Raw genomic sequence first — 25,820 nt, 5'->3', positions numbered from 1 at the left:
TTGAGTTTTTTGAAGAAGTAACAAAGAAGATTGATGAGGGCAGAGTGGTAAGTGTGATCTATATGGACTTCAGTAAGGCATTCGACAAGGTTCCCCATGGGAGACTGGTTAGCAAGGTTAAATCTCATGGAATACAGGGAGAACTAGCCATTTGGATACAGAACTGGCTCAAAGGTAGAAGCCAAAGGTGGTGGTGGAGGGTTGTTTTTCACACTGGAGGCCTGTGACCAGTGGACTGCCATGACGAACGGTGCTGGGTCCTCTACTTTTCCTCATTTATATAAATGATTTGGATGTGAGCATAAATGGTATAGGTAATAAGTTTGCAGATAACCCAAAATTGTAGTTGACAGCAAAGAAGGTTACGTCAGATTACAATTGGACCTTGATCAGATGGGCCAATGGGCTGAGAAGTGGCAGATGGAGTTTAATTTAGATAAATGCAAGGTGCTACATTTTGGGAAAGCAAATCTCAGCAGGACTTATACACTTAATGGTAAGGTCCTAGGGAGTGTTGCTTAACAAAGAGACCTTGAAGTGCAGATTCATAGCTCCTAGAATGTGGAGTTGCAGGTAGATAGGATAGTGAAGAAAGCATGCTTTCTTGTATTGTTCAGAGTATTGAGTACAGGAGTTGGGAGGTCGTGTTGTGGCTGTATAGGACATTGGTTAGGTCACTTTCGCATTAGTTCTGGTCTCCTTCCTATTGGAAAAATGTTGTGAAACTTGAAAGAGTTTAGAAAAGATTTACAAGGATGTTGCCAGGGTTTGAGGATTTGAGCTATAGGGAGAGGTTGAATAGGCTGAGGCTGTTTTCTCTGAAGCGTCGGAGGCTGAGGGGTGACCTTTATAGAGGTTTATAAAATCATGAGGGGATGGATAGGGTAATAGACAAAGTCTTTTCTCTGGGATGTGGGAGTCCAGAACTAGAGGGTTTAGGATGAGAGGGAAAGGATAGGGGCAACTTTTTTATGCAGAGAGTGGTGCGTGTATGGAATGAGCTTGCAGAGGAAGTGGTGGAGGCTAGTACAATTGCAATTTTTAAAAGGCATCTGGATGGGTATATGAATAGGAAGGGTTTGGAGCAATATGGGTCGTGTGCTGGCAGGTGGGACTAGATAGAGTTAGAATATCTGGTCGGCATGGATAAGTTGGGCCAGAGGGTCTCTTTCCGTGCTGTACATCTCTATGAATTCATGACTGTATGACTGGAAGCGCAGGGTCATTTTTGTGGACAAGACATAGGTGTTCTGCAAAGTGTTCACCAAGTCTGCATTTTGCCTCCCCAATGTAAAGGAGGCCACACTGTGAGCAGCAAATATAATAAAGTTGATTAATTGAAGTACAAGTAAATTATTACGTCACCTGGAAGGTATGTCTGGAGCCTTGGATGGTGAGGAGTGAGAAGGTAAATGGGTAGGTGTTACACCTTAGGCAATTGCAAGGAAATGATCACTGCGAGGTGCTGACAAGGTGGGGGAAACTTATGTGGCCATTGCATCCTGTGGAGGTGACAGAAATGGTGACTGAACTGGAAAAATTTACCAATTTCACTTCTAATTTCCACCCTGCCCTTGCCTTTACCTGATCCATTTCCAACTCCTCTCTTCTCTTCCTTGACATCCTCTGTTTCCATTTCTGAGAATAGACTGGCCACTGATTCCATTACAAACTCACTGACTCCCATAATCATGTTGACTATAGCTTCATTGACTTTTCTTAAAAACTATTCCAATATGTCCACGATCCTTCGAAATGGAATTCACAGAAATGAATAAATATGAAGCTTTCTCTTAAATTCAGATGTTTCCAGATCTACTCATTTGTGGGTTAAGTTGTTGGCAAAGCCTTCTGATCAGACTTGGAAAAAGCATTAATCTTCAATTCAATCATCTTTTTATTATGGCACGTGAGGCTGGTGTCAATTTAGGGGCAGTTCTATATGATGTATATGCATCTAAGAAGCAGAAGACAAGTTAATTGGTGCTCAGTTTGAAACTGATCATTAATACTTAATTCAGGCACATACATAAAATTGGTTTAGCTAACTCTAACTGAGTTTTGTGTTGTGTTGGTACACAGTTACACTCTTGCTTAAGGTATTGCACAGCTTTAATTTTTTGAGCCAAAAATTGATAATGAAAGTGGAAAAAGCCACACAAAATGCTTTTCATTGTCTTCTGTGGTGGTTGTCTATCTCCCACTTCAGTGATATTTCTAGTTAAGATTTTAGTCTGTGTTTAGTGGTGAGAACTAGACAGCATGTGACTAACTTTCAAAATGTGCACCTTAGCCAGATCAAGAAAATTACTATAATATTACTAGGTTAATATGGTAACTTGTACAGGAAAATATCTGCTCAAATTTAGATGAGTTGCTTAAAGACTTGCTTTAAAGTAGGGATTTTAGGAGAAGTACAATACTTGACTTGAATTCCATTACCTGAAGTAAGCTGGTGGCTTTCAACTGTACATTCTAAATTTTCAGAAATTTTGAATAAAATAGTACTTCTATTAGTTAAAACAAATGAGCTGCTGAAAGATTTTTCAGAAATGACATTAATAATCTATCATTTTTATTCATTTGACAATGGCATTTCCAGTATTTTTAGCTATGATCATGCTGTTGAGTAATACAATGGTCTCTAATTTAATAAACACGATACCTTAACACCCATAAAAGAATATCTTGTTAACATTCTTGGCTAATTTATTGCTTAACACAATACTATACATGCTAATCTGTAAATCACTTCCAAATTGTTAGGTTAGTTTTTCTGATTACCTTACCATGACTAGCCTTTATTGTAGTTGTTCAACGTAATGGTTAACATGTCATAAACATAGTTAAATAATTATCTGTGGTGCAGTTGTGCACATATCCTGATCTACTGATATTATTGATGTTTCTAATGTTTAGTGTTAAATATTTTGATGTCTTTCAGATGACATGATGCAGACTGACACGGCGATATCTGTAGGTAAACCGAAGCCCATAAGAAGAGAAAGTTCTAATAAAGAAACACAGAAACAAACTTCTAAGAATCCTAAAAGGCAAATGAAATGCAGTGATCTTGATGAATGTGGCAAAGAATCCTCCCCAAATAAAAAGATGAAATTAAGCACAAATGAAGCTGCTGCAGGACACAGCCCAGTAAAAATATCATCCAGTTCTGAGCCCAGAAACCAAGAGATTGAATCAAAATCTGCAACAGTGCGGCTTCCAGTTGAATCAGTTACCAACTTGAACAAGCCAGATGAACATTCTATGATGTTAGATGTTTCAAAAGGTGAGATATCTAATGTATCAAGATCAGCTGTTCAGAAAAGGACCAAACCTATTCAAGCCTTACTTGCAAAACATAATGGGAACAAAGTGACCTTAACCAGTCAGACATCCTCCTCTGTGAGAGAGATGAGCAGTCCGGAAGAGAAAGTAACTGCAATCGCGCCTCATCCAAGCCCAACAAAGTCATGTTTACCGACTATTTCATCTCCAAAAGGGCCACTGCAGATGGTGTACAAAATGCCTGATGGATCTTGTGTGCCAATTGATCTGAGTAGCAGCCAGATTAAGATTGCAGTCCAACCTGTCATTGATGCAAAGACTGGAGAGAGGATCATGCAGCAGGTACTTATTGTACCCAAAAATTTATTAGCCCAACAACAAGATGGAAGGTATGTTGAGAAAGGAAGTCTGCCCAAGGCACTAAAGGAGCTGGAGAAAAGAGCTTCAGTTGGATCTCAAACAGCTGATTTAGGCCATTCTCCTACAGTAGACCTTCAGCCTCTGTCATCTGTTCAGGTGCAATCACAGATTTCTAATTTAAGGCCGAGTAAGAGCACTGCAAGTTTAACAACAGTAATAACTTCTGTTAGTCAGCCAACAAAAGTTGTATCATCTTGTAATGTTTTAGCATCATCAGTTATTGCACCACAAGGAAGGGCAGAAGTTACAGCACCTTCAGTTATGACATCAAATGCTAGAGGTGGTCAATCAACAGCTAGTGAGCCAGTAATGCCAACAAAAACACAAACTAAATCAGGTAATACTGGAACTGCTCAGAGTTTTAACCCACAGCAGTCAAAGGAATCAAATGAAACAAAGCAGGAACTTAAAACTGTATGTATACGAGATTCTCAGTCCATTTTAGTCATGACACGTGGCGGAAACACAGGCGTTGTTAAGGTGCAAAGCAACTCTGATCAAAACTCACCAAATGCTATTACTCCAAGACCAATATTCACGTTTTTACCGGAAGTTCAGAACTTTGTGGTCTCAAAAACACAACCATTGTCACCATTGACCTCTATCCTCGTTCCAGCGCAGACTTCCCTAACAAACATCAGTCAGCTTCCTGTTTCCAATTCCATTTCATCAGTTTCTTTAGGTCTAAACCAGTTGGGTGCAGAACCACTTAAGTTAGGGTCTTGCAAAACTGTGAATAATGCAGGAGTAGTACCTGTTGTACCTGTGCCTCTGCCAACAGTCTTGTCACCTGTTTCAGAGAATCCAACTGTGCATGCCAGTAGCCACAATGCCTTGAATTTAGTTAGTGGACCTGTTGGTGGATTATCTAGTGAAAGTGCAGTCCAGAATAAGGTAACGGTTACTCAAGCACCATCATTGCAATTCTCACTTGATACTGTAAGTGGCAAGCAGTTATTTTTAACACCACCTGAATGTAATAAGTCAGGAGGTAGCACATTCCTGACTGGAACTACAATGCCGAAATTTCTGTTGGTTCCAAATCCTCCTGCTACACTTTGTGGCACAAGTCAAGTCAGCATGGCACCCACAAATGCTCAGCCTCAAAAGTTAGTCTTCATGAGTCCATCTGTGTCTTCAATGTCCTCATCCTCCAACTTAGTATTAACCAAACCACCCCAACAACAACCTGCAACGCCTTTAAACACAACACAAATGCCAGTGAAAAATTCAGATCCTTATCAGGTGGTGCTGGTACCTTATACTGGGGAAACACCAATTAAAGGCAATCCACTGCCCAGCTCATTTCAAATGAAAGAAGTTAAAAAGGGAAACCTTATAAGAAACAGCATCCAGAAAGTTCCAGGAATCAGTATTCTGCCGACTGCAAAAGTAGGAGAGGGATTATCTATGAAGAATGCTGTATTACCAACAAGTTGTGTTAGTACTTCAGCAAGTCCTTCAGTTGTGGTGGGAAATCAGAGCTCTCCACCTTTCAGGAATTCTACAGGAATCAAAATGTGTGTTCAAAATGCATATACAGTAGCAACAGCAGCTACAGGTACAACTCTGCCAACGCCAACTTTTACAACATTTGGTTCTCTTCCCACTGCTATGCTTAAAGGAAGTGATAATATCTCTGGATCTAATCAAGGGGTGTTAGCAACTAGACTTCCTGTTGCCATTTCAACAGTGAAGGCAGAACACCTTGCATCCTCAATGCTTCTTGCATCTCCACAGCCAAAGATGTCACATCAGTCATTGACTTCTCTTCCCTTGCCAATTACAGCTCCTTTACCAAACCCAAACACAGTCAATTCAAAGTTGGTACCAACAAACACTCAACCAATAAGTACAGCATTTTCCCCACAAATTGCACATTTTTCAAAGGATAGTTCTCAAACAGTCATTCGTTTTCCAAATCCAAACACAATTCCATCACCAACTAATACAAGTACTGTTCCAAGGTCAGCAGCTGTGCAAGCAGCTACTCGGCTGAGTGCATCAACTGTTGGTAACGTGTTTGCTGCTTCTTTGGGTCTTAGCTTGGCCCATCAAACGACAGTACAGAGTTTAACAAAACATCCAGTCGGTCCTAAAACAGTTATGGCATCTACTTCACTAATACAGTCTGTAGCAACTGTGCCATCTTCTATCAGCAAAGTTTCTGAACCATTAAATGAATCTTGTGTACGGCAGAGAATAGTTATCAACACAAGTACACCTTTAGCACCAGGGACTCAAATAGTTATTAACAATCATCGATTTGTAGTTCCACCTCAAGGTCTTGGATCTGGTAGCCATGTCCTGCTGATTTCCAATACACTGAAACCAAGTAATTCTCGAGCAGTAAGTTTAAGCCCTGGATCTCATACGGGAACTGATGTTACATCTGCAAGTCAAAAGACAACGATAGTATCTGCTTTAACCCATCATTGTCAATCCTTTCCATCTCCTTATGTTTCACCTGAGAAGCTGCTTCAAACGCTGTGTGTTCAGAGTGCTGCACAAACAATGACTGCTGTCTCCAGACCTGTCCAACTTACATCTGGATCAACACCGATACATGGCCCTACTGCAAGACCTTCACTTCAGAATGCAGTATGCAAATTCCAAGTCCCTACAAGCCAGAGTGCCCTAGGTCTTCCAGTAGACACTTCTTTCAATAAGTTATTGGTCAGCCCAGAAGGGGCTGTTTTAAATGCTATTAACACTGTGGTTAATCCTGTTACAAAAGTGGCATCAAAGTCCTCTCTAACTCATGTTTTGGGAAGTTCAAGTGCAAGTCCTGCTGTAGTCTTTCCATCAGTTAAGGCATCAGAAGTACTCGATCCTACTAGAACTGTTTCTGCATCTTCTAGTCTATAAACTACAACTGTATGTCCAAATAACTGAGATTATGAGAACCATCAGTACAATTGAAATCATTCTCTAATTATATTTTGGTTTTGGAGAAGGCACAACTTATTAACAGTAACTAAGATGTTTTGAGAGGCACAAGTATTTATTTAGTCTGCAAAGCTGTTTTCCCTGTGTTTTACCTGTGAAATCTGTGTATTTCAATGTACAAAAACATTGTTAAAAATTGTAAGACAGCAAATTTGAATGACCTTGTAAATTTTCCTGGTTTATAATTTTAACTAAAGCATAGCAATTTTAGTGATTGCTTACTGTGCACTCAAAAGCTTCTTGCACACAAGCAGTACAACCTGTTATCAATGTCCATATCTTTGGTGTGCTGCAATGTTCCACTTTTAAGTGTGATTTTTTTAAGAAGTGCAGTCAAAAAAACCCCACATGACTTGTTTATATGCTATTGCTTCCTTTTTAAGTATTTAATATAGAAACTTCAGTCTGTTGTACAGTTGTAAATACTTTTGAACTCAAGTTGTACTAAAGTGAATGTATAAAAGAATTTTGCTAATTTATTTGTTTCTTGTTTATATAATGTATAGGTTTTTAAGCTGTTTAGTAGCTTTTACGGACCAGTGTTTAGAAAAATGCAGTCAAATCTGCATGATTAAAAATGTGTGCAATTGTTACTTCCGATCTTATGTTTTTATTTGAATTAAGTTCCCTCTTCAATTATAATTCTGTTAATCCAATTCCAAATCTCCACTAGTAATGCCTAGCTCAGAATTTGACTAAGTAGTTTAGGTTCTGTATTTCTTAACTGCATTGCAGTTGGATATTTGAGGGGAATGATGTCCTGTAAAGCTGTGCATTTTGTTTTTGTTCTGCCATTTTTATAATCTCTTGTGAAACTACTCTACACCGAGTTACCATATTCAGGCAATTATGGGGCTGTGAATAATGACAGGGAAAGAAAGTGCTGGTGTAAGAAAGTGGGTGTTCCAGCCATTTACAATTCTAAATCATACATTGGACCTATGTTATAAACCTATGTGTTATAAACACATAGGTTTATAACCTATTCAAGGAGATTTTCTATTGATAGTATGATGTGACAAATGCTATTGTAAGAATAACTCCATGTTCTCTATATTATGGACATTACTCTCTTCTGATACATTGTAAAGAAAATAACTTTTTGTCCTGATTTATAAATAATTTTCAAAATTAACCTTTTATCTCCATATGTTCTTACATAAGATTAGGTTTTTGCAAACCAGTATCACACCTTTTAATGAAATTCTTGTCTTCGTACAAAATTATTTAGCTTCCTAAAACAGAAATCAAAGCGTGAGCATGCATTTATGACCCATCAATTTAACCTCGCTTGGCAAAAAGATAATTCTCTCACTGCATTGCTTTATCTAAAACTGCTCTTGTATTCAATCACTCAGGAAACAGAGTCCCAAAGTTTTTAATTTTGAGTAGATAATCCTATCTGTGAATAAATATGCACAAGGTGTTAGCATGTTATATAGGGATGATAAAATTTCTTCATGGATTTTTTTGCTTAAAATTTTAGGAACTTTACTAAATAAACTTAAAATGATTAATTTATGACTATGTAACATGATGTAGGGGATTGTATTTCCTACATGTTCTGTTCTTGATGGACCCTGTCCTGGCAAAATTTGAGTCTCAGATTTTTATTGTGGCCGTTTCTTTCGCCCATTAGTAACAGTATTATCCTACAACAATTTGCATGCTTCAACTTGGCATTAGTTTGACTTAATACTGCTTCAGGGAGAAAGTGAGGTCTGCAGATGCTGGAGATCAGAGCTGAAAATGTGTTGCTGGAAAAGCGCAGCAGGTCAGGCAGCATCCAGGGATGCTGAAAAAGCCCTTCTTCATTCCTGAAGAAGGGCTTACGCCCGAAACGTCGATTCTCCTGTTCCCTGGATGCTGCCTGACCTGCTGCGCTTTTCCAGCAACACATTTTCAGCCCTTAATACTGCTTCAGGCTGGTTTTGAAACACTATGTTTCATTTGTCTTCAAAGAGTCTCGTAAATTTATTTTTTGAAGGAATTTTTTTTTTAAATGAAGAGAACTGCTTGTATTTTTTTTCTTCAATGTCAAATTACAGTTGATGCGTTTGTCAATGCCTATTCTACTAAGTTGAATTTCCTGGTACATGAATTATAAAAGTATGCAGTTAGAGCAAGTGATTAAGAATGAAATTGTAATGCTCATTTACTATAAGTAATATTGACTACAAAAGGAAGGAGACATTGCTCCAGCTGCCAATGAGATTGTATCTGAGTACAGTTTTGGTATTCTTATTTGAGAAAGGATATAATTGCATCATCAGTTCAAAGATGATACATTCAGATGATTTTTCGTGGTAAAATGTGTATCATCCATATCAGGGCTTCTCAAAGTGGAGATTCTGGGTCTCAAATGGAGTTACGAACTGGAACTTTAAGAGCTTTTAAGGCCATGATAGTTGCCCCCATTTCCCTACTTCCCTGACTATTAAGTCTTTTCTGCTCTGACTGCTGAATAAGGAGTTGCTACAGTTTGCAAAATAAATAATGGGGTCACTGGGACAATGTTTAAGAGGTACTAATTTACACAATGCACTGCTACAACTTGACAAGGCCCCTCTGATAGAATCTTCCAAACCAATGAACTGAAGGGTAAGGGCAGAAGTACAGGCATACCACTTATCTGCTATATTCTGCTGAGTCAGTCATTCAAAATATATCGCTATTCCATTATTGTACTTGGCTGAAAATCCTGGAACAACCTAAAATCACTCTGATTCACACAACAAAAGCTGCAGTGGTCCAAACATGTCTCTTGAGCCTTCCCACTGCTCTCAGAAATTTAAGGATGCCAATTTAATGCTGGCCTTGCCAGTGATGCCCACATCTCATGAATAAATGTAAAAAAAACGGTCAATTTACTGTCCCACTAACATATCTGCAAACTCAGATATAAACTCTATACTTCCATTCTCATGAAGATTCCTGAGAATATGGAAATAGTGGGCCAGTCAGTCCCTTTAGCCTATCTTGGTTAGTCTGTCATCTAACTCCATAAATCTGCCTTTGATCCCTATTCCTTAATATCTTGGCTTGACAAACATTTATCTAGCTCAGATTTAAGATTAACAACTGATCCAACATTCATTCATGATATCTACCATCCTTTTTGTGTAATAGTGCTTCCTAATATTATTCCTAACCAGTAGGTCCTAATTCTAGAACAGCTGATCAACAAAAATAGTTTATCTACCCTGTCTTTTATTCATAACATCTTAAAGCCTTCAATCAAATCATCCTGAATCTTCTAAATTCTGAAGAAAACTGACTTAATTTGAATAATCTCTTATATATGTACTTTAGGGATTAAGTTATTTTTGTAAACGAATTTTGTATTCCCTCCAGGCCAATATTTCCTTCCTAAGGTGTGGTGCCCAAACTGTTCACAGCACTCCAAGTGGCGTCTAACCAGGGTTTTGTGTAACTTCTAAATCTTTATACTCCAATCCTCCAGATGTAAAGGCTACAATTTTATTAGTTTTCTTGATTATTTTCTGCACTTATTTGTGGCATTTTAAAGATCTGTGCACCTGCGCCCCAAATTCTTTGGACATCTACTTTATTTAACTTCATACCATCTAGAAAGGACCCTTATCTGTGCTGCTTCAGCCCAAAATGGATAACCACATACTTGCCTTCATCAAACTTCATCTGTCACAGTTTTGCCCATTCACTTATTCAATCAATTTCCCTTTTGTAATTTTATGGGGACCACATTGCATCCTGCCAATCAAAGCATGTGTGCACTTTTGTCTATCTCTGATCTTCTAAGCAATTTTCAGTGTGTTGCAAGATTACTTACAATTGTTTTTACGTAGGTTTTTGCTGTTCTCTTCTCTACTTCATCACTTTTTTTCAGCTCAGAGAGTTAACATCCATAGATAGTACCTCACCAATCATGTTTGTGACCTGTTCAAGAATATTTAACTAGGTTAATCAGACATGACTTGCCCTCTCAAGTTTAGGCTGGTATTGATCACCTCATTTCTTCAAGTATCAGTCACTCTGTCTCTCATGCCAGATCCTATATACTTCCCTACAACTAATATTAGACTAGATAATTGTAATGACCAAATTTCTGTCCTACTGTTTTTAGATAGTACAGGGGGGTAAAGAAGTTTTGTAATAAATGTGCAAAGTCTTTGCTAATGGCTTTCTATTATTCAATGCTAAATGTATTACAAGATGGACCTGGGTTGTCTGGGGATGAGGTGAGCAGAGAAAAGGAAATTAACTGATTTTTGTTTTACTTTACGTTCCCCGTTGGCAGCACATTTGGGAGTGCAGTGGTTGCAGCTGGTGGTTTGCTACTTGAACATGTTGTATGTTGACCATGCTGGCCAAAACAGCCCCTCAATAATGTGGAGCTTCCCTATAATTTCCTCACTTAATTATCTTATGTTAGGTAAAATACAATAAAATATTTAATGAATGAACTGATAGCTAAAAAGCAAAATGAAATTCCATAGCTTCACTCAATAACCAACTCCCCATAATTTTCATGGGACTTGATGCAGAAACCCATTTAAGGTGAATCTTGCTTGTCGACCTTTTTAAATTTTACTGGAAGGGAATTTAATATAATAACAGCATTTGTTCTATTATTTAAATTTTTTTGAAACAAAGTTGACCTCTTGAACAACTCCCCAAAATCAAATTCTGATTGTAAACCCACAGTTTGCTTTCCATCTTAAAGAATGCCAAGCTTCTGATCACTAGTTGTAATTCACATAATAACATATATCTAATGTGTATGATTCCTGTGTAGTTCAGTTAGTAAAAGTTCAAACATTTTAATAAATATCGGGCTTTTGTCTGGTGAAATTTTTAAAGGGCCTTGCTAAATGCAATTCAAATTTTAAACAAGTTACTTAATTTCAGTTTATTTAATGCAAAAATCATTATTGAGCAACTAATGTGAAATGAAAACAAAGATTACATTGCTGTGTAACCAAGCTTGGGATAATAACTCATCAGAAGCACTGGATTAATAACAATTTAAAGGGAATATTCTGGTGGAAGTTGTCCTGAAGCATTTTTCTCGTATGGAGGAGGAGCATTTGGAATCTGTTAAGAGAAGATAATCACAATTAGTTTTTTTTACGCTAATTTGCATGTTAATCTGATAGATTAAATCAACAGGAATTGATGGATGATTTATGACATTCACAACAGGCTTAACATTTTTTTGTACAGGTATGTGGGAGCAAAGTAATCTTTAATTAAAGTATTGAAAAGTATGAAGGCACTTCAATTTAGTCTGTAGGAACCTTTAGGAAGCCCTTCTGCACACTGTGGTAGAGATTTGGATCACTCTTCCACAAATAACAGTTGATGCTAGATCAGTTAATTTTAAATCTGAGATGAACTTTTGTTAATCAAAGATATTAAGGGATATGAGGTTGTCTGCAGATCAGCCATGATGTCATTGAGAGATCTACTTCTGTTCTGATTGGTTTAGCGCACATTGCTTTTGAATTTGTTATTCAGAGCGATCATATTTTAACACTAGGTGTTAAAATTCAGTCTTTTTGATTACACAAAATGCCACCTCTTCAGTTTTCCAGAAGAGCCAAAATTGTAAGTCATGTAGTGCAAACTTCCAAGTCTGAAAGGAATTAGATAAGTTTTTTGGGGGAAAAAGTCTTACCAGATTTGAATTCGTGAAATCATTCAATGATGCTTTATTCTCCAGTGGGGTTCCTTCTTCACTGTCATGGTATCTTGCCATCAAAGAACCCATAACCGCATTAGACAAGTGTCGGTTCTGAAATTAGATGGTTATTAACGAGTACAGCTTGAAGAGTGAAATCCCAATCATACAATATCAAATAGACAATGCAGCACATAACTAAATGAATTAACTGGGATGTGGTTTTTCAATTCCCACATTTGAGATTTGTTTGCTTCTAAATATTTACCTGATTTAGCTGATTTGTTGCCTTGCTATAAAACATTCAGGGAATTATAATGCAATTCGTGTTAATCTCTCCTATATGCAATTGCTAATTCAAGTAAAATCAAAACTGCAAAATCCATGCACAAGACTGAACAAAGATCCAGAATAATGTCCATAAACTAATGGGATTTGGCATTGCTGAAATCTTGAGACTAAAACCACACGAGGTCTGACCTAACCACGAAACAATTAAAAATCAGACATTATACTTCATTTGTGGAGGGCATACTATTCCCCTGTAAATTGTCTTGACAATATACACAGCACCTTCAAGTTGAATACAACTGCAGTCAAATAGCCTTTTTTTAGGTTACCTGGAGAATTAAGTATCCATTACGTTTCTTGTAGTACCAGCATCCAATTATCAATAGAAATACAAGAATTATAACCAGAAGAACAATGCCAATAATCCTGAAAGGGGGGGGGGGGGGGGGGAAGAAAAAGAGAACTATCAGTTCAAGTATCGTATTAAGGTTCTCTCCCTTTTCTCTAATGCCAAATGCAATCTTTTCATTTCTTGTTTTCCAAAAAGTATATCTCTTAGCAGTGATTATTTGGAAAAGTTAATGTAGGCTTTTCAGTTTTTACAATTTCCTAGATTGTGCAACCCTTCACTAAACCAATTAAATCATGGCTGACCCTGCATATTAACCCATCAACGTATGTTCTGTCACCTTTGTCAATGGTTTCAAAATTGTGGTTTTGGACTCTATTCAGTTTTGGACCCAAATTGTTAACTCTGCTTTCTCTCCACAGATGCTGCCAGACTTGCTGAGTTTTTCCAGCAATTGCTCTCTTTGGTTCTGATTTCCAACATCCAAAGTTCTTTGGTTTTTTTGTTGTTTAGTGATGCACTCATGTTTCTGGTCTGTAGAAGCTGAGATGCACGGAGAAGATTTTTTTGAAGACCTGAGTAAACCTGAGATGGAGGACAGTGAGGTGCTGGATCCATGACATTCTGAACTGACATACATCTCTCGTAATGCAAATGCATTTTTAGAAATAATAGAAATTACAATATTTCCATAGTGGCTACTTTCCACATGCTTGTGATCGAGGATTAGTAATGGTGTTTTATGCCACAATATCACCATGAGTCAAGGGAAGGAGGCAGGCCTCGAGAATTATCTCAGTTGCTCTGCGGATTGGACACATACTCTAGAATTCATTCTGTATTGCACTGTAACCATTTGGCCAACTGAGCTGAGTTAACTGCACCCTATTATCTGAAGCTCAGATGTTTTGTTTTTGCTCGGTCTTTCAGACACTTTTGAAGAAGAGCAGGGAGTAAAGGAATCTGAGAGTGAATGGTGGCAGCAGAGTATGTCAATAAAAGTCTCAGGTATGGAATGCCCTGCCTGCAACAGTAGTAGACTCGCCCCCAACTTTAAGGCACTTAAATGGTCATTGGATAAACATATGGATGATAACGGAATAGTGTAGGTTAGAAGGGCTTCAGATTGGTTTCATAGGTCGGCGTAACCAAGGGCCAAAGGGCCTGTACTGTGCTGTAATGTTCTATGTATGTTCAAGCTCATTTGGAGCAGCTAAAACCACCAGAACCCAAGGCTGAAAGAAGTGATATTAGTGCAAAGCAAAGAAGTGAGCATATTGTCAGTAGGTTTATAGAATCTCGGAATTCCTACAATGCAGAAAGAGGCCATTTGGCTCATCAAGTCTGCACTGTACCTCCAAACTGCATCCCACCCACCCACTGCGACCCCACATTTACCATGACCAGTCCACCTAACCCCCACATCTTGGGACGGTGGGAGAAAACCAGAGCACTGAGCAGAAAACCGAGACAGACGAGAACATGCAAACTCTACACCATCACCCAAGGTTGGAATTGAACCTGAGTACTGACCCAGCAGTACTAACCACTGTGCCACCCTGTTGTTTCTCTTTAATTTAAGGTTGCATTAAGGAAAGGGAAGAATTTTAACTTTTTTTAAAAAAAGAGAAACAATTATCTACTTAGCTTAAATTTAGGTCAAGAGTATTTTAACTCGATATGCAGAAGAGTTCAGTACTGTGTGTTCCACAGCCTCTAATTGGGAAGTCACTTCTTTATTTAAAAGAGTGCATCTACAGGATATATGACCAGTTTGAGGGCCATTTCTCATTGTTTGAGCATTGGCTAGATGCACAGCATCCGCGAGGCTGAATATTACACGGATCTCTTTTTTTAGACCCCATAGCTCAAGGAAGTACAGTCAGAGAAAGAATTGGTGACCATTTATCAGATGAAGAGAAGCAGGCAGGTATTCAGGAAAGTTCCAGAGAGAGTCTCACTAAGAACAGATAATTCAGTGTTGGAATACAGTGACTGTGATTGTTCCTCTGGGGACTGCAGCCAGGAGCCAAGTTGTACAAGGGGAGGGGAAAATCAGGGAAGATGATAGTGAAGGGTTCAGACAAGTGTTTCTATGGCCACAGATTTTACTCCAGGATTGTGGGGGGCCAACGTTAAAGAACGCGCTGAACAGTTGCAGGCAAATCTGAGGCAGGAGATGGAACATTGAGAGATTGTGATTCACATACCTGGCAATGATATGGGTAGAAAGTGGAATGAGGTTGTGCATTAAAATGTTAGAATGTTCTGTAGCAGATTACTGCATTTGAGATCCCACTGTTTAATCTCTGAATTACTTCCACTGCCACGTGTTAATAAGTATAGGAACAAGAGGATAGAACAGATGAACGTGCGTCTGAAGAGTTACTGCAGGAGAGAGTACTTTAGATTCTTGAAGCACTGGGACTATTTCTGAGAAAGGAGGGACCTGGACAAGTCTGACATTTTGCACCTGAACAACAGAGGAACCAACATGCTTGCAGGGTGAGATGGGGGACATTGTACTGTTGGTGAGGTTTAAGTTAATTTTGTTGGAAGTATGGTTGGAGATGATGCACCGATAACTATAGAGGAAAAATTGAGTCAGTCTGGCAGGTAAAGTGCACATTTTCAACTTAAGACAAAAGGGAGCATGGCAAGCTTGAATGACATTTATTTCAATGCATGGAGTCTTGCAGATAAGGCAAATGAATTGTGTGTGTTGATTAATATATGGGGATGTCTAGATGTAGGTTTGCTCGCTGAGCTGGAAGGTTCGTTTCTAGATGTTTCAGCACTCTACAAGGTAACGTTTTCAGTGGGCCTCCAGGTGAAGCACTGCTGATAATTCCTGCTTTCTATTTATATGTTTGGGTTGATGATGTCATTTCCTGTGGTGATGCCATTTCCTGTTCTTTTTCTCAGGGGGGTGGTAGATGGGGTCTAACTCGATGTGTTTGTTAATAGAGATCCGGTTGGAATGCCATGCTTCTAGGAATTCTTGTGTGTGTCTCTGTGTGGCTTATCCTATGATGGATGTGTTGTCCCAGTCGAAGTGGTGTCCTTCCTTATCTGTATGTAAGGATACTAGTGAGAGAAGGTCATGTTGTTTTGTGGCTAGTTAATATTCATGTATCCTCTCTCACTAGTATCCTTACATACAGATAAGGGAGGACACCACATCCATCCTAGGACAAGCCAAACAGAGACATGCACGAGAATTCCTAGAAGCATGGCATTCCAACCGGAACTCTATCAATAAAAACATCAAGTTAAACACCATCTGCCAACCCCCTGAGAAAAAGAACAGGAAATGACATCACCAACCCAAACATAGAAAGCAGGAATTATCATTAGAGCTTCGTCCAGAGGCCCACCGAAGATGTTATCTAGTAGGGTGACAAAATGTCTGGAAATTAACTTTCCAGCTCAGCGAGCAAACCTACATCCAGAACCTCAACTTGAGCTACAAACCTTCTCAAAACGTGGGAATGTGTTATCGTTGAGGCATGACTGAGGGAGGGGCAGAACTCTATATTCTGGAGGAGCAGATGGTGTAACAATATTGAGCAAGGAGTCAATTATTGCAATAGGAATGAATGATGTTTTTGAAAGTTCCTCAAATGACCCAAAGAGGTAGAACATTTTCAAAAAATCTAAAAGGGAGTCACATTGCTGGGAGTGTTATATAGAGAACCAAATATTCACGGAGAGAAAAAGGATAGATATGAAATCAAATTTCAGAAGTGTAAAAATAATAGTATAATAATAGTAGGAGATTTCAACTTTTGCAATATTAACTAGGATCAACAAAATGTGAAAAGCTTAGAAAGGGGCAGAATTCTTAAAATGTGTCCAGCAGAATCTTTTAAGCCAGCATATAGAAAGTCCCACAAGAGAGGAAATAGTGCTGCATTTCACAATGCTCCACTGTGGTGTCATCATTAACTTGGATTGTTGCAGTAAACTTTCCCTCATCTTATACTTGGACCCCCTTGAAATAAAAACCAACACTAGTTGGCCTTCCTGATTACCTGCTGCACCAGTGTGCTAGCTTTGTGTGTTTTCATGCTGAACTGCACCTAAATCCGTTTGTGTCACAGCTTTCTGCAGTTTCTCTCCAATTAAATAATATTCTGTTATTTTGTTCTCCTATCCAAAATGAACAACTTCTCATTTTCTGACTGAAAGCTCAAAACAGCAGAAGCCCACAGGGACTATAGAAAGTTCAGGGGGTTACTGAAAAAAATAAATAGTGAAATGGGGGCATGGAAACCCATTAGCAAATAGAAAAAAAGGAAATCCAAAGCTGTTTATCAGTATATTAGGAGTAAGGAGATAACTAGCGAAAACATAAGGCCCACTAGGGAAAACCTGCCAATGTCTGTGGGAAGCTAGAAGACTGGTGAGGTTTTAGATTTGTACTTTGTTGAGTTCTAGTGGTAGTGTTCCAACCTTTGGGCTATGAAAACTGTGTTCAAGGTGCATCTACTCTAGATGTGTTATAACATCTCTGAACAGATTTATGAAAAAAAGCGACAGTAAAGGATGTTCTATTCTTAAAATATAATGTAGATTTATTTAACAAATCAGTTGCCTACTTGTTCTCTATCCCTTAACATTGTAAATCTGAGTCTAATTCTAGCCAGATTGAAGCAAATGTGAACTTTTAGGGGGGAAAAAAAGTACTTTGATCTGTGTAGCAAATAGAGATGCAGTGTTGGCATAGAAATCAAGAATTAAACCTTGATATTCTAAGACAAACTAGAATGGAAAGGGAGGAGATTTAGAGGGAATTTGAGGATTTATTTTTCCCCAGAGGATAGGTTTTATCTGAAGTCTAAGGTTGAAAAAGTAATAAAAGCAGTAACCCTTAGAAAATGTAACTATTTAGATGAACACCTGAAATGTCACAGTGTGCAAGCTACAGAGCCAAGTGGGGTAGATAGATGCTTGACGACCAGTGTGGAGACAATGGGCTGAAGGTCCTGTTTTCTTGCTGTAAAACTTTGAATCTGGGAGAATTATATTCTACGTATAGTACAGAAATGAGACATCCATCTCCAGAAGTTCAATGTCCTTGTCTGTGTTGCACCCCGAGTCTGCTGTCATATAACTTTTTTTCTTGTTCTATCACATACCTTTGTTCTTTTCTCCTTCAGGTTGTCTAGCTTTTCATCATTTTTAAATGAACCTTTTCAGTAAAGAGGCTTCTATCAATTCCATGTACAAATTGAATTTGCTAGCAAGTTATAGAGCTGCAACTAATTGTCTATAATTCAATATAGACTTTTTAAAAATAATACCATCAAGGTTACTGGGCACAATCCACATTTACTATTTTAAATCTGCATTATAGGTTGCAAGAAGGTTTGCAAAGTAGTAATGCATTTACAGCCTCTTCCAAGAATTCAGAAAAGATATTTGTTTCCATGCGACAATAGTAGAAACTTGGAAGACACAAGTTAATTAGGTCAGAGCTTAAATTGACAATCAGACAACAGAGTAGTAGAAAGTGAGTACTGCAGATGCTGGAGATCAGAGTCAAGAGTATGTTGCTGGAAAAGCACAGCAGGTCGGGCAGCATCTGAGGAGCAGGAGAATTGATGTTTCGGGCATAAGCCCTTGATCAGGAATGGACCAGTGTGGTCTCCATTCAGTCCTGATGAAGGGCTTATGCCCAAAAAGTCAATTCTCCGGCTCCTTGAATGCTGCCTGACCTGCTGTGCTTTTCCAGCACCACATTCTCGAATCAAACAACAGAGCAATATTAAAATCAACTGTGCTAAATCTGTGGCCTTTCACAATAGAATTTCTAAAGTTGATTCTGACAGTCACAGATGAATGTAAGCAGGTTTTAACTCAGGGACCAAATGAATATATGACCCTGTTTTGAGAAGACTTTGTAGCTCAGTTTGAGGTTCTAGATGAAAGTTTGCTTGCTGAGCTGGAAGGTTCGTTTTCAGCTGTTTCATCACCATACTAGGTAACATCATCAGTGAGCCTCTGGTGAAGCATTGGTGTTAGCGACCCACTTTATATTTGTGTTTAGGTTTCCTTGGGTTGGTGATGTCATTTCCCGTGGAAATCACTGGAAAATACATCACCAACCCAAAGAAACCTAAACATGTAAATAGAAAGCGGGTCACTAACACCAGGGCCTCGCCAGAAGCTTACTGATGATGTTGCCTAGTATGGTGATGAAACATCTGAAAACGAACCTTCCAGCTCAGCAAGCAAACTTACATCCAATACGTAACCCAATTTAGCAAAATTGGAAGACTGCCATCAAATAATGGCAATGGTAGAGACTATAAACTCTCAGAACAACACTACAGTAGAGAAAGTGATCAATATGCCTGCCTTTCTTGGTAAAGGTTGCTCAAACTTACTCTTCTGATTTGAGGTAGAGTCCACCTCTCCGAGCTCCAAAAGATCCTGGCACGATGTAATCGCCTTTTGGCATCTCTGAGATTTAGTGTCAATCAGTCTTGGGGTGGGGGAAGAATATAAACATGAGCACAGGTCCCTTAATAAAAAATAGTTAAATGCTTGATCTTTCCATCATTTGATTCACAGTGAGCACGGCAATACTCAGTAAGTTTATGATTACACAGGTTATGAAGTATATTAAATAACAGTTTGTCACACCATTGAACATTGAGCAAATTTCCTCTGTTTAAATGTTAATCAATTGAATTAAAACTAAAACAAAACACAAGCTAATTTAATTGTACCAATAATAAGTAGTAGCAACTTTACCCGTGTTAGAAGCTGGTGCTGACGTCTGGTGGACTCCTGATTCCTGGACTGAGCAGCAATGGTATTACTCTTTTCCGTGCTGTATGACTCTATTCATATCATTCCTAATATTCTCCTCCCTCCTCTAAGCAGAGTTCTCGTGACTATCATGAGACTGAGACCTGACCATTAGACATTTCTTAGCTCTAATAGGCATGAATAAGCAGCACAGCAACATACAAGAATCTAAGAGAACTATTAGCAGATTCTACCAATTCAATATACTGTCTGTTTTAATAACACTGAATAGGCAGAAGAACAAAATTTAGTTTTCAGTCCAAACAGAACCTCTTTGTTGCTTTTTCCAGCATGTGATTTATTTAATTATTGCTTCAGCTCCAAAGGCAGACAATGTTTCTCTCAATATAATTCAAGGAGATTCATATCATTCATACACGAGTTCTTAAGCATTATTCCTGATTATGCATTGGTTTTATCCCAATCTGAGCCTATGTCAGCTCTTCATGTTTCTACTTCATGCTGGGATTTGTTCAGCTCATGTTTTTAGTCTTTTGATGTTACATCCGTATAGGTATTTGTGAGAGCCCAGGGTGTAAGATAGACTGTTAGATTGCAGAGAGCATCTTGGATTGGTAACCACATTCCATTTACAACAAATTGTTTCTAATAACTGGTTCCCACTGTCAAGTCCAAGATAGAGTTTGTGATGCATGCTGTTGCTTTAAAACTAAAATTAAAGCTTATGTGAACTGAAGCCTAGATCTCGTACCCACACTCTGAAATAAACTCTGAGTAAGCTTATCACAGTGGGTAGCATCCCTACCTCTGAGCCAGAAGGTCCAGGTTCAGGTCCAAATCCAGAACTTGATCTTCAAGCAAGGTACATCCACCATATGGCCAAACAATGCCAATCTGCAAATTATTACAACATACACTAATGGTAAGCAATAGGGGCAGAAGAGATTCCTGGTCTACTTTGCCAATATATCAGGTGCTATAACTACACTAACAATCTTTACCTGACTGTATTGTAATCTGATATTGTAATCATTACTATAACCCAGAATCGATTCTTACTATTAAGACTATGTCAATAGCTAGCAATGCTGTCTGTGCACCTTTAATGATTTTAAATCTCTTTTACTTAAAGTTTGAGCTGATGAATGTTTATTTTTCCAGGGCATAGAGATAATAAAACTACTAATATTTGCACAAGTCCCATATGTTAGTGAGATGGATATGGCAGGTTGCTAGGACATGACGTGTCTTTGTTTAGTTTAGTGCTTAGGCTAATGTTGGGTTCATTTGCTTTATTACTAGAATTCTTTGTAGCAGTTTGATCCAATTGGATGATTTGCTAAGCTATTTAAGAGACTAGTCCAAATCAACCACATTGTTGCTTCTGTGTATTTAAGAATTAGTTAAGATGACTGGGAATATTTAATCACATCTCAAAGGATTAGAAAATGTTGTTTGCAGGCACAGGTACTGATTCCTTTGCCTGGTACGTTGCTGAAAGATAAAGTGTTATTGCAGTAGAGAAGCTATGGTCATAATTTTATTGACAATGTAAAGTAGCCTGGTTTATATAAAAACCTTCTATTTATGTAAGACATGTGTTATGCTTTTGCAAAACCATCTCTCCCAGTTAGTTGGAGTCATACCCAACACTGACACAGATACATGATAACTTTAGAATTATAACTGCAACAGCAAAAAGTACAAAATGTAGGAACATTTGCAGGCCAAAAGCCATTCAGCCCATCAAGTACACATGTGCCAAAGATTATGCACGAATTGTCCTATTATTGACTTTTATTTAATTACTTAAAGAAGATGAGTTTCTATTGAGAAAAGGGAAGACATTGAATTTTTTGAAATCAATCCTTGATTATGAGAAGTGTCCTGTCTACCTTGGATTTCTGTGCTAGGATAAGTTATCTTACAATTTAAGCTGTAGGTGAAACTAGTTGATTCATGCTGCTTGCTGCGGTACATAGGAATTAGATTCTTTAGATTACTTACAGTGTGGAAACAGGCCCTTTGGCCAAACAAGTCCACACCGACCCTCTGAGGAGCAACCCACCCAGACCCATTCCCCTACATTTACCCCTTCACCTAACACTATGGGCAATTTAGCATGGCCAATTCACCTAACCTGCACGGTTTTAGACTGTGGGAGGAAACTGGAGCACCCGGAGGAAACCCACGCAGACACTGGGAGAATGTGCAAACTCCACACAGACAATTGCCTGAAGCAGGAATTGAACTGGGTCTCTGGTACTGTGAGGTAGCAGTGCTAACCACCGTGCCGCCCATTAGGAGCAGGAGGATGTAATACAGCCCTTTAAGCCTGCTCCACCATTCAATAGAATCATGGCTGATCTCATCTTGGCCTCAATTCCATTTTATTACCTGTTTTTCATAACCCTTCAACCCATTACTAATTTAAAAATCAGCCTATCTCTTCTTTCAGTTTACTTAATGGCTGAGCATCCACTGCACTCTGTGGTAATGATTTACAACCCTTTTGAGAGAAGTAATTTATGTTCATCTCTCTTTAGTTTACTACCCCTTAACTCAAATTATCACCTCTTGTTCAAGATTGCCCCAAAAGAGGAAACATCCTTTCTGCATCGAATTTGTCAATATCTTTTAGCATCTTATATACCTCAATTAGATATCTTCTCATTCTTCTAAACTCCAGAAAATATAGCAATACAGGTTGTGTCCAAACATTCACAGGAAGCTACTGTCAAGCCAATAAAGACATGCTGCTATTGCATAAATGCTGTAATGTTGTATTTGAATTTCAGTGCTGGTATGATGCCAGGTATGTTGGCTGTATGCCCTAAAGACAGGCAGTTTGTATCAAATAACATGTATCAAATACATCCTTTGGATGTATGCATCAAGGTACTAACCGTACACAACCTGCCTGTGCTTGCAAAATGCACAACACAAGTGTTCAACATTAATGTAATTCTGCAATTGGACAACATCTGAATAGTACTGCATGTGTGAAGAATTATATAAACAACTAATTTAGGATAGTCAGTTGGTATTAGGAGAACGGTGCACTTCATCATACCAGAAGCTACATTTATTCAGATCCAGAACCTTGTTCTTTGCAGACATAAATGTTATTTACTTGTATTATATCTGTTTCAATTCAACACAACAGTTGACACCTATTCACTGGTTCATTTCTCAGGGCCTGATCAACTGATCATCCCTGCCTTGACTAAAATTTAACAAAGCTTGGCTGTTAACTGTCAATCAGTGTTAATGGGTGCATTCTCCACAACACTATCTTTATCAGAGTCCAATTGCCAACCAATCAATGCTTTCCTCATGCAATATAAATGTTGGTTTTCCACTTAAATTTGTAATGTTGTGAAAGATCCTGATAAGTGCAAGACAAAAAGCTTTGACAAAAGCCATTATTTCAACAAATCTCAAGTTATATACTACTAAATAACTGTTTAACACCATCGTCCTCACAGTTCACAATAATTCCAAATTTCATTTCATTCCTGTTTAGAAATTGTGATTCCTATAAAGTCTAGGTCATTGATAAGTATTGGGAAGAACATAGATTCTAAAACTGCCACTAGGAAGCATGATCTTAAATCCTTCACAAGTAATCTCTGTGCTCTGTATATCAACCTAGTTAATATTTGTGTGTCTCTTTTATTCCATGAGCTCTAACTTTTCTCTAAAAAGCACTTTATCAAACTCCTTTTTAAAAAAAAATCCATATACACATCAAGAGCATTACCCTCTTCAAAAGGACGGCAGCAAATTACATAGACAGTTTGCACTTAACAATTAGTTATTGTCAGTTATTATACTCTGATAGTGTAAAGTGAAAATGTTTTTGGGACAAACTTTGTGTTACTGTTATGTAGAATATTAACTTTCCAACACAAAGAAAGAGAACTCCTAACTGAAGTGTGAAGTGAGTTTGAGATATTACTGACTGAAGCCAATGTCATGATCAAGATATTCTATTCACCCTTTTTCTTTTCCAGCTCCCTCAGAGCCAGCTCTTAGAGAGAATAGAACCTGTGACACTCCTGCTCTTTTTTTCTCTTCTTTATCTTTTTCTTTTTTTTTACTGCTAACCCCCACACTACCGCCTAACTGCAGTAGTGCTTATATTCTGTTCATCCTATCAGCTCAATGACATTTTTGGATTGGCTGCTCAATAATCTACTTTGGTCATGTGGCAAACATTCCCATCAGCAGACTTTGTGCCCTCTTCAATTAGTATGCATCATTTATTTATTTGATTCTAAGTTCATTATTATTTTATTATATTTTCTCATACTTGCTCATTGCTTTCTTGTATCTTTTATTCAATTTCCCACTGCTTGTTCATCCAAATCATATTTGGCTCAAGACACAGGACATCCCATAGCATAAACTGAAACAGCCAAGCACCAAAATAATTTGATTCATTCTGCTATCCAGTCATATTACAGTGATATGTGGAAATATCCAATATGACTTGTGTTTTGAACAACATTTAACTCACAATCTAAAGCACTTAAAATTGATTAGCCAATCATTGGTGTCAATATGGCCTGTATTGGTGTAGTATGCAGAATAGCCATTATATCTGTCTACATTATCTTTGGAAATACAGCCATTTTTGATCAATTTTACTGTGAAGATTGGAAAAGGAGGTGGGCAAAAATCCACTGAGGGAAAGTGGAACTTTCTTGTGCAGCTGGGAGTGTGAGGGCAAAGTGTGGGAAATAAATGGGACAGGCAAGGGAAAATTTCATTTGAAAAATAAAAATGGTGGTCAGTGGTATTATCAAAAAGTGATAGATACAGAGAAATTGGGAGTATTGTAATAGACTCATTACTGGATTAAATCAATGGGCCTAGAAAATATATTGGTTACAGCAGGGAAGGGAAAGAGTTTGAGGGAAAGAGAAGAATATATCTGAAGCAATGTTAATGATATCTCCAACCTGGTTAAGTACTAATACATTGGTCAATGTGCTAGAAAAAGAGGAAACCAGACTAGGACTGGAACAAAGAATTCTTCCTATGAAGAGGCAGGCATAGACAGGTCACATATAGTCAAAGGAGAATTTGCACAAATGCAAGCAGACATTTTCCAGGTCAAAAGAACGTGGTGGTGGATGAGGATTTGCTAGACCTCCATTCAAAGATGATGCCAAGACCTCTCAAGCCATCCTGGTGGACAATGGAGACATGGAGGACCAGGATATCCCTGGTAAAACAATTAGGACTAGAAAAATGAAAACTGTCAAATTGTCATGGGGAATTGGAAGTGTCTTGGACTAGACAAGGGGAGAAAAAGACAGAAAACATGCAAGCAAAATTAGGCTATTTGGCCCATTGAGCCTGCTTTGCCACTCAATCATGGCTGATATGATTTTCAAACTCCATTCTCCCAACTTTTTCTTGTAACCTTTAGATCCCTTTCAAAACAAAAACCTATCTATCGTGGTTGTAAATACACTAAATGAATTGACCTCCACAGCCTTCTGTGGCAATGGCTTCCACAGATTCACCACCTTCTGGCTGAAGTGATTCCTCGTCACCTCAGTTCGAAAAGGTTGTCTATTCACTCAACCTGTGCCCTCAGTCTTAGTCTCTCCAATTAGTGGAACTTTCTCTACAATCACCTCTCAGTATTCTGAAAGTTTCATTGTGATCCCACTCATCCTTCGAAACTCCATCGAGGACAGACCTAGAGTCATTAAGTGCTTTTCATTTGACAAGCTTTTCATCCCCAGGATCATTCTTGTAAACCCCCTCAGGAGTGCCTCCAATGCCAGCAGGTCCTTCTTTCTGAAGACGGATACACAAGATGGCTGCTGAGCCATCAGCTGGCCAACTTGACACACAAGATGGCTGCTGGATCGCAATATGGAGAGAAACAGCACAGCAGATATAGACACTGCCTGGAGCCACCAGAATGCCAGCGCAATGCAGTCACAACCCAGTTGAGTTTAAGGTGGGTGGGGGAGAGAATACACATGAGTAATGAACACTGCTGAAGTATCTGGGTCCAGCCAACACCTCTTACAGAAATGCTAACAGCTTGATACAGGC

General features: G+C 38.4%; 2 protein-coding genes across 2 annotated transcripts in view; one reads left to right on the top strand and one right to left on the bottom strand.

The window, feature by feature from the left end:
• brd10 (bromodomain containing 10) overlaps window positions 1-7,250 on the top strand; it is a 107,347-nt gene extending 100,097 nt beyond the window's left edge. The window contains exon 8 of the mRNA XM_043715189.2: window positions 2,945-7,250. Within this exon, the coding sequence (XP_043571124.2) occupies window positions 2,945-6,576 (3,632 nt within the window). The 3' untranslated portion in view covers window positions 6,577-7,250. The remainder of the gene's footprint in view (window positions 1-2,944) is intronic.
• Window positions 7,251-11,537: 4,287 nt separating this feature from the next.
• On the bottom strand, window positions 11,538-19,777 carry mlana (melan-A). The gene is made up of 5 exons (XM_043715226.2): window positions 19,722-19,777; window positions 19,352-19,449; window positions 12,940-13,036; window positions 12,317-12,433; window positions 11,538-11,733 (listed from the first exon to the last, which is right to left on the bottom strand). Exons 2-5 carry the CDS (start codon window positions 19,423-19,425, stop codon window positions 11,665-11,667), a joined length of 357 nt encoding a protein of 118 aa, XP_043571161.1. The 5' UTR covers window positions 19,426-19,449; window positions 19,722-19,777; the 3' UTR covers window positions 11,538-11,664.
• Window positions 19,778-25,820: the final 6,043 nt, after the last annotated feature.

The sequence above is a fragment of the Chiloscyllium plagiosum genome, unplaced genomic scaffold (assembly GCF_037043375.1).
Source record: "Chiloscyllium plagiosum isolate Xiang-an unplaced genomic scaffold, Cpla_swu_hap1 HiC_scaffold_2, whole genome shotgun sequence".
In the NCBI taxonomy this organism is placed as follows: Eukaryota; Metazoa; Chordata; class Chondrichthyes; order Orectolobiformes; family Hemiscylliidae; genus Chiloscyllium; species Chiloscyllium plagiosum.
The sequence above is the reverse complement of the archived record's forward strand: the minus strand, read 5'-3'. Positions and strand labels throughout refer to the sequence as shown.

Excerpts from the sequence above, each read along its gene's own strand:
- mlana (XM_043715226.2), bottom strand. The coding sequence starts at position 19,425 with ATGCCAAAAGGCGATTACATCGTGCCAGGATCTTTTGGAGCTCGGAGA. Across the intron at positions 13,037-19,351 it reads CTCTACCTCAAATCAGAAGA|GATTATTGGCATTGTTCTTC; the intron begins GTAAGTTTGAGC and ends CCCCCCTTTCAG. Across the intron at positions 11,734-12,316 it reads ATTTCACGAATTCAAATCTG|ATTCCAAATGCTCCTCCTCC; the intron begins GTAAGACTTTTT and ends TTCTCTTAACAG.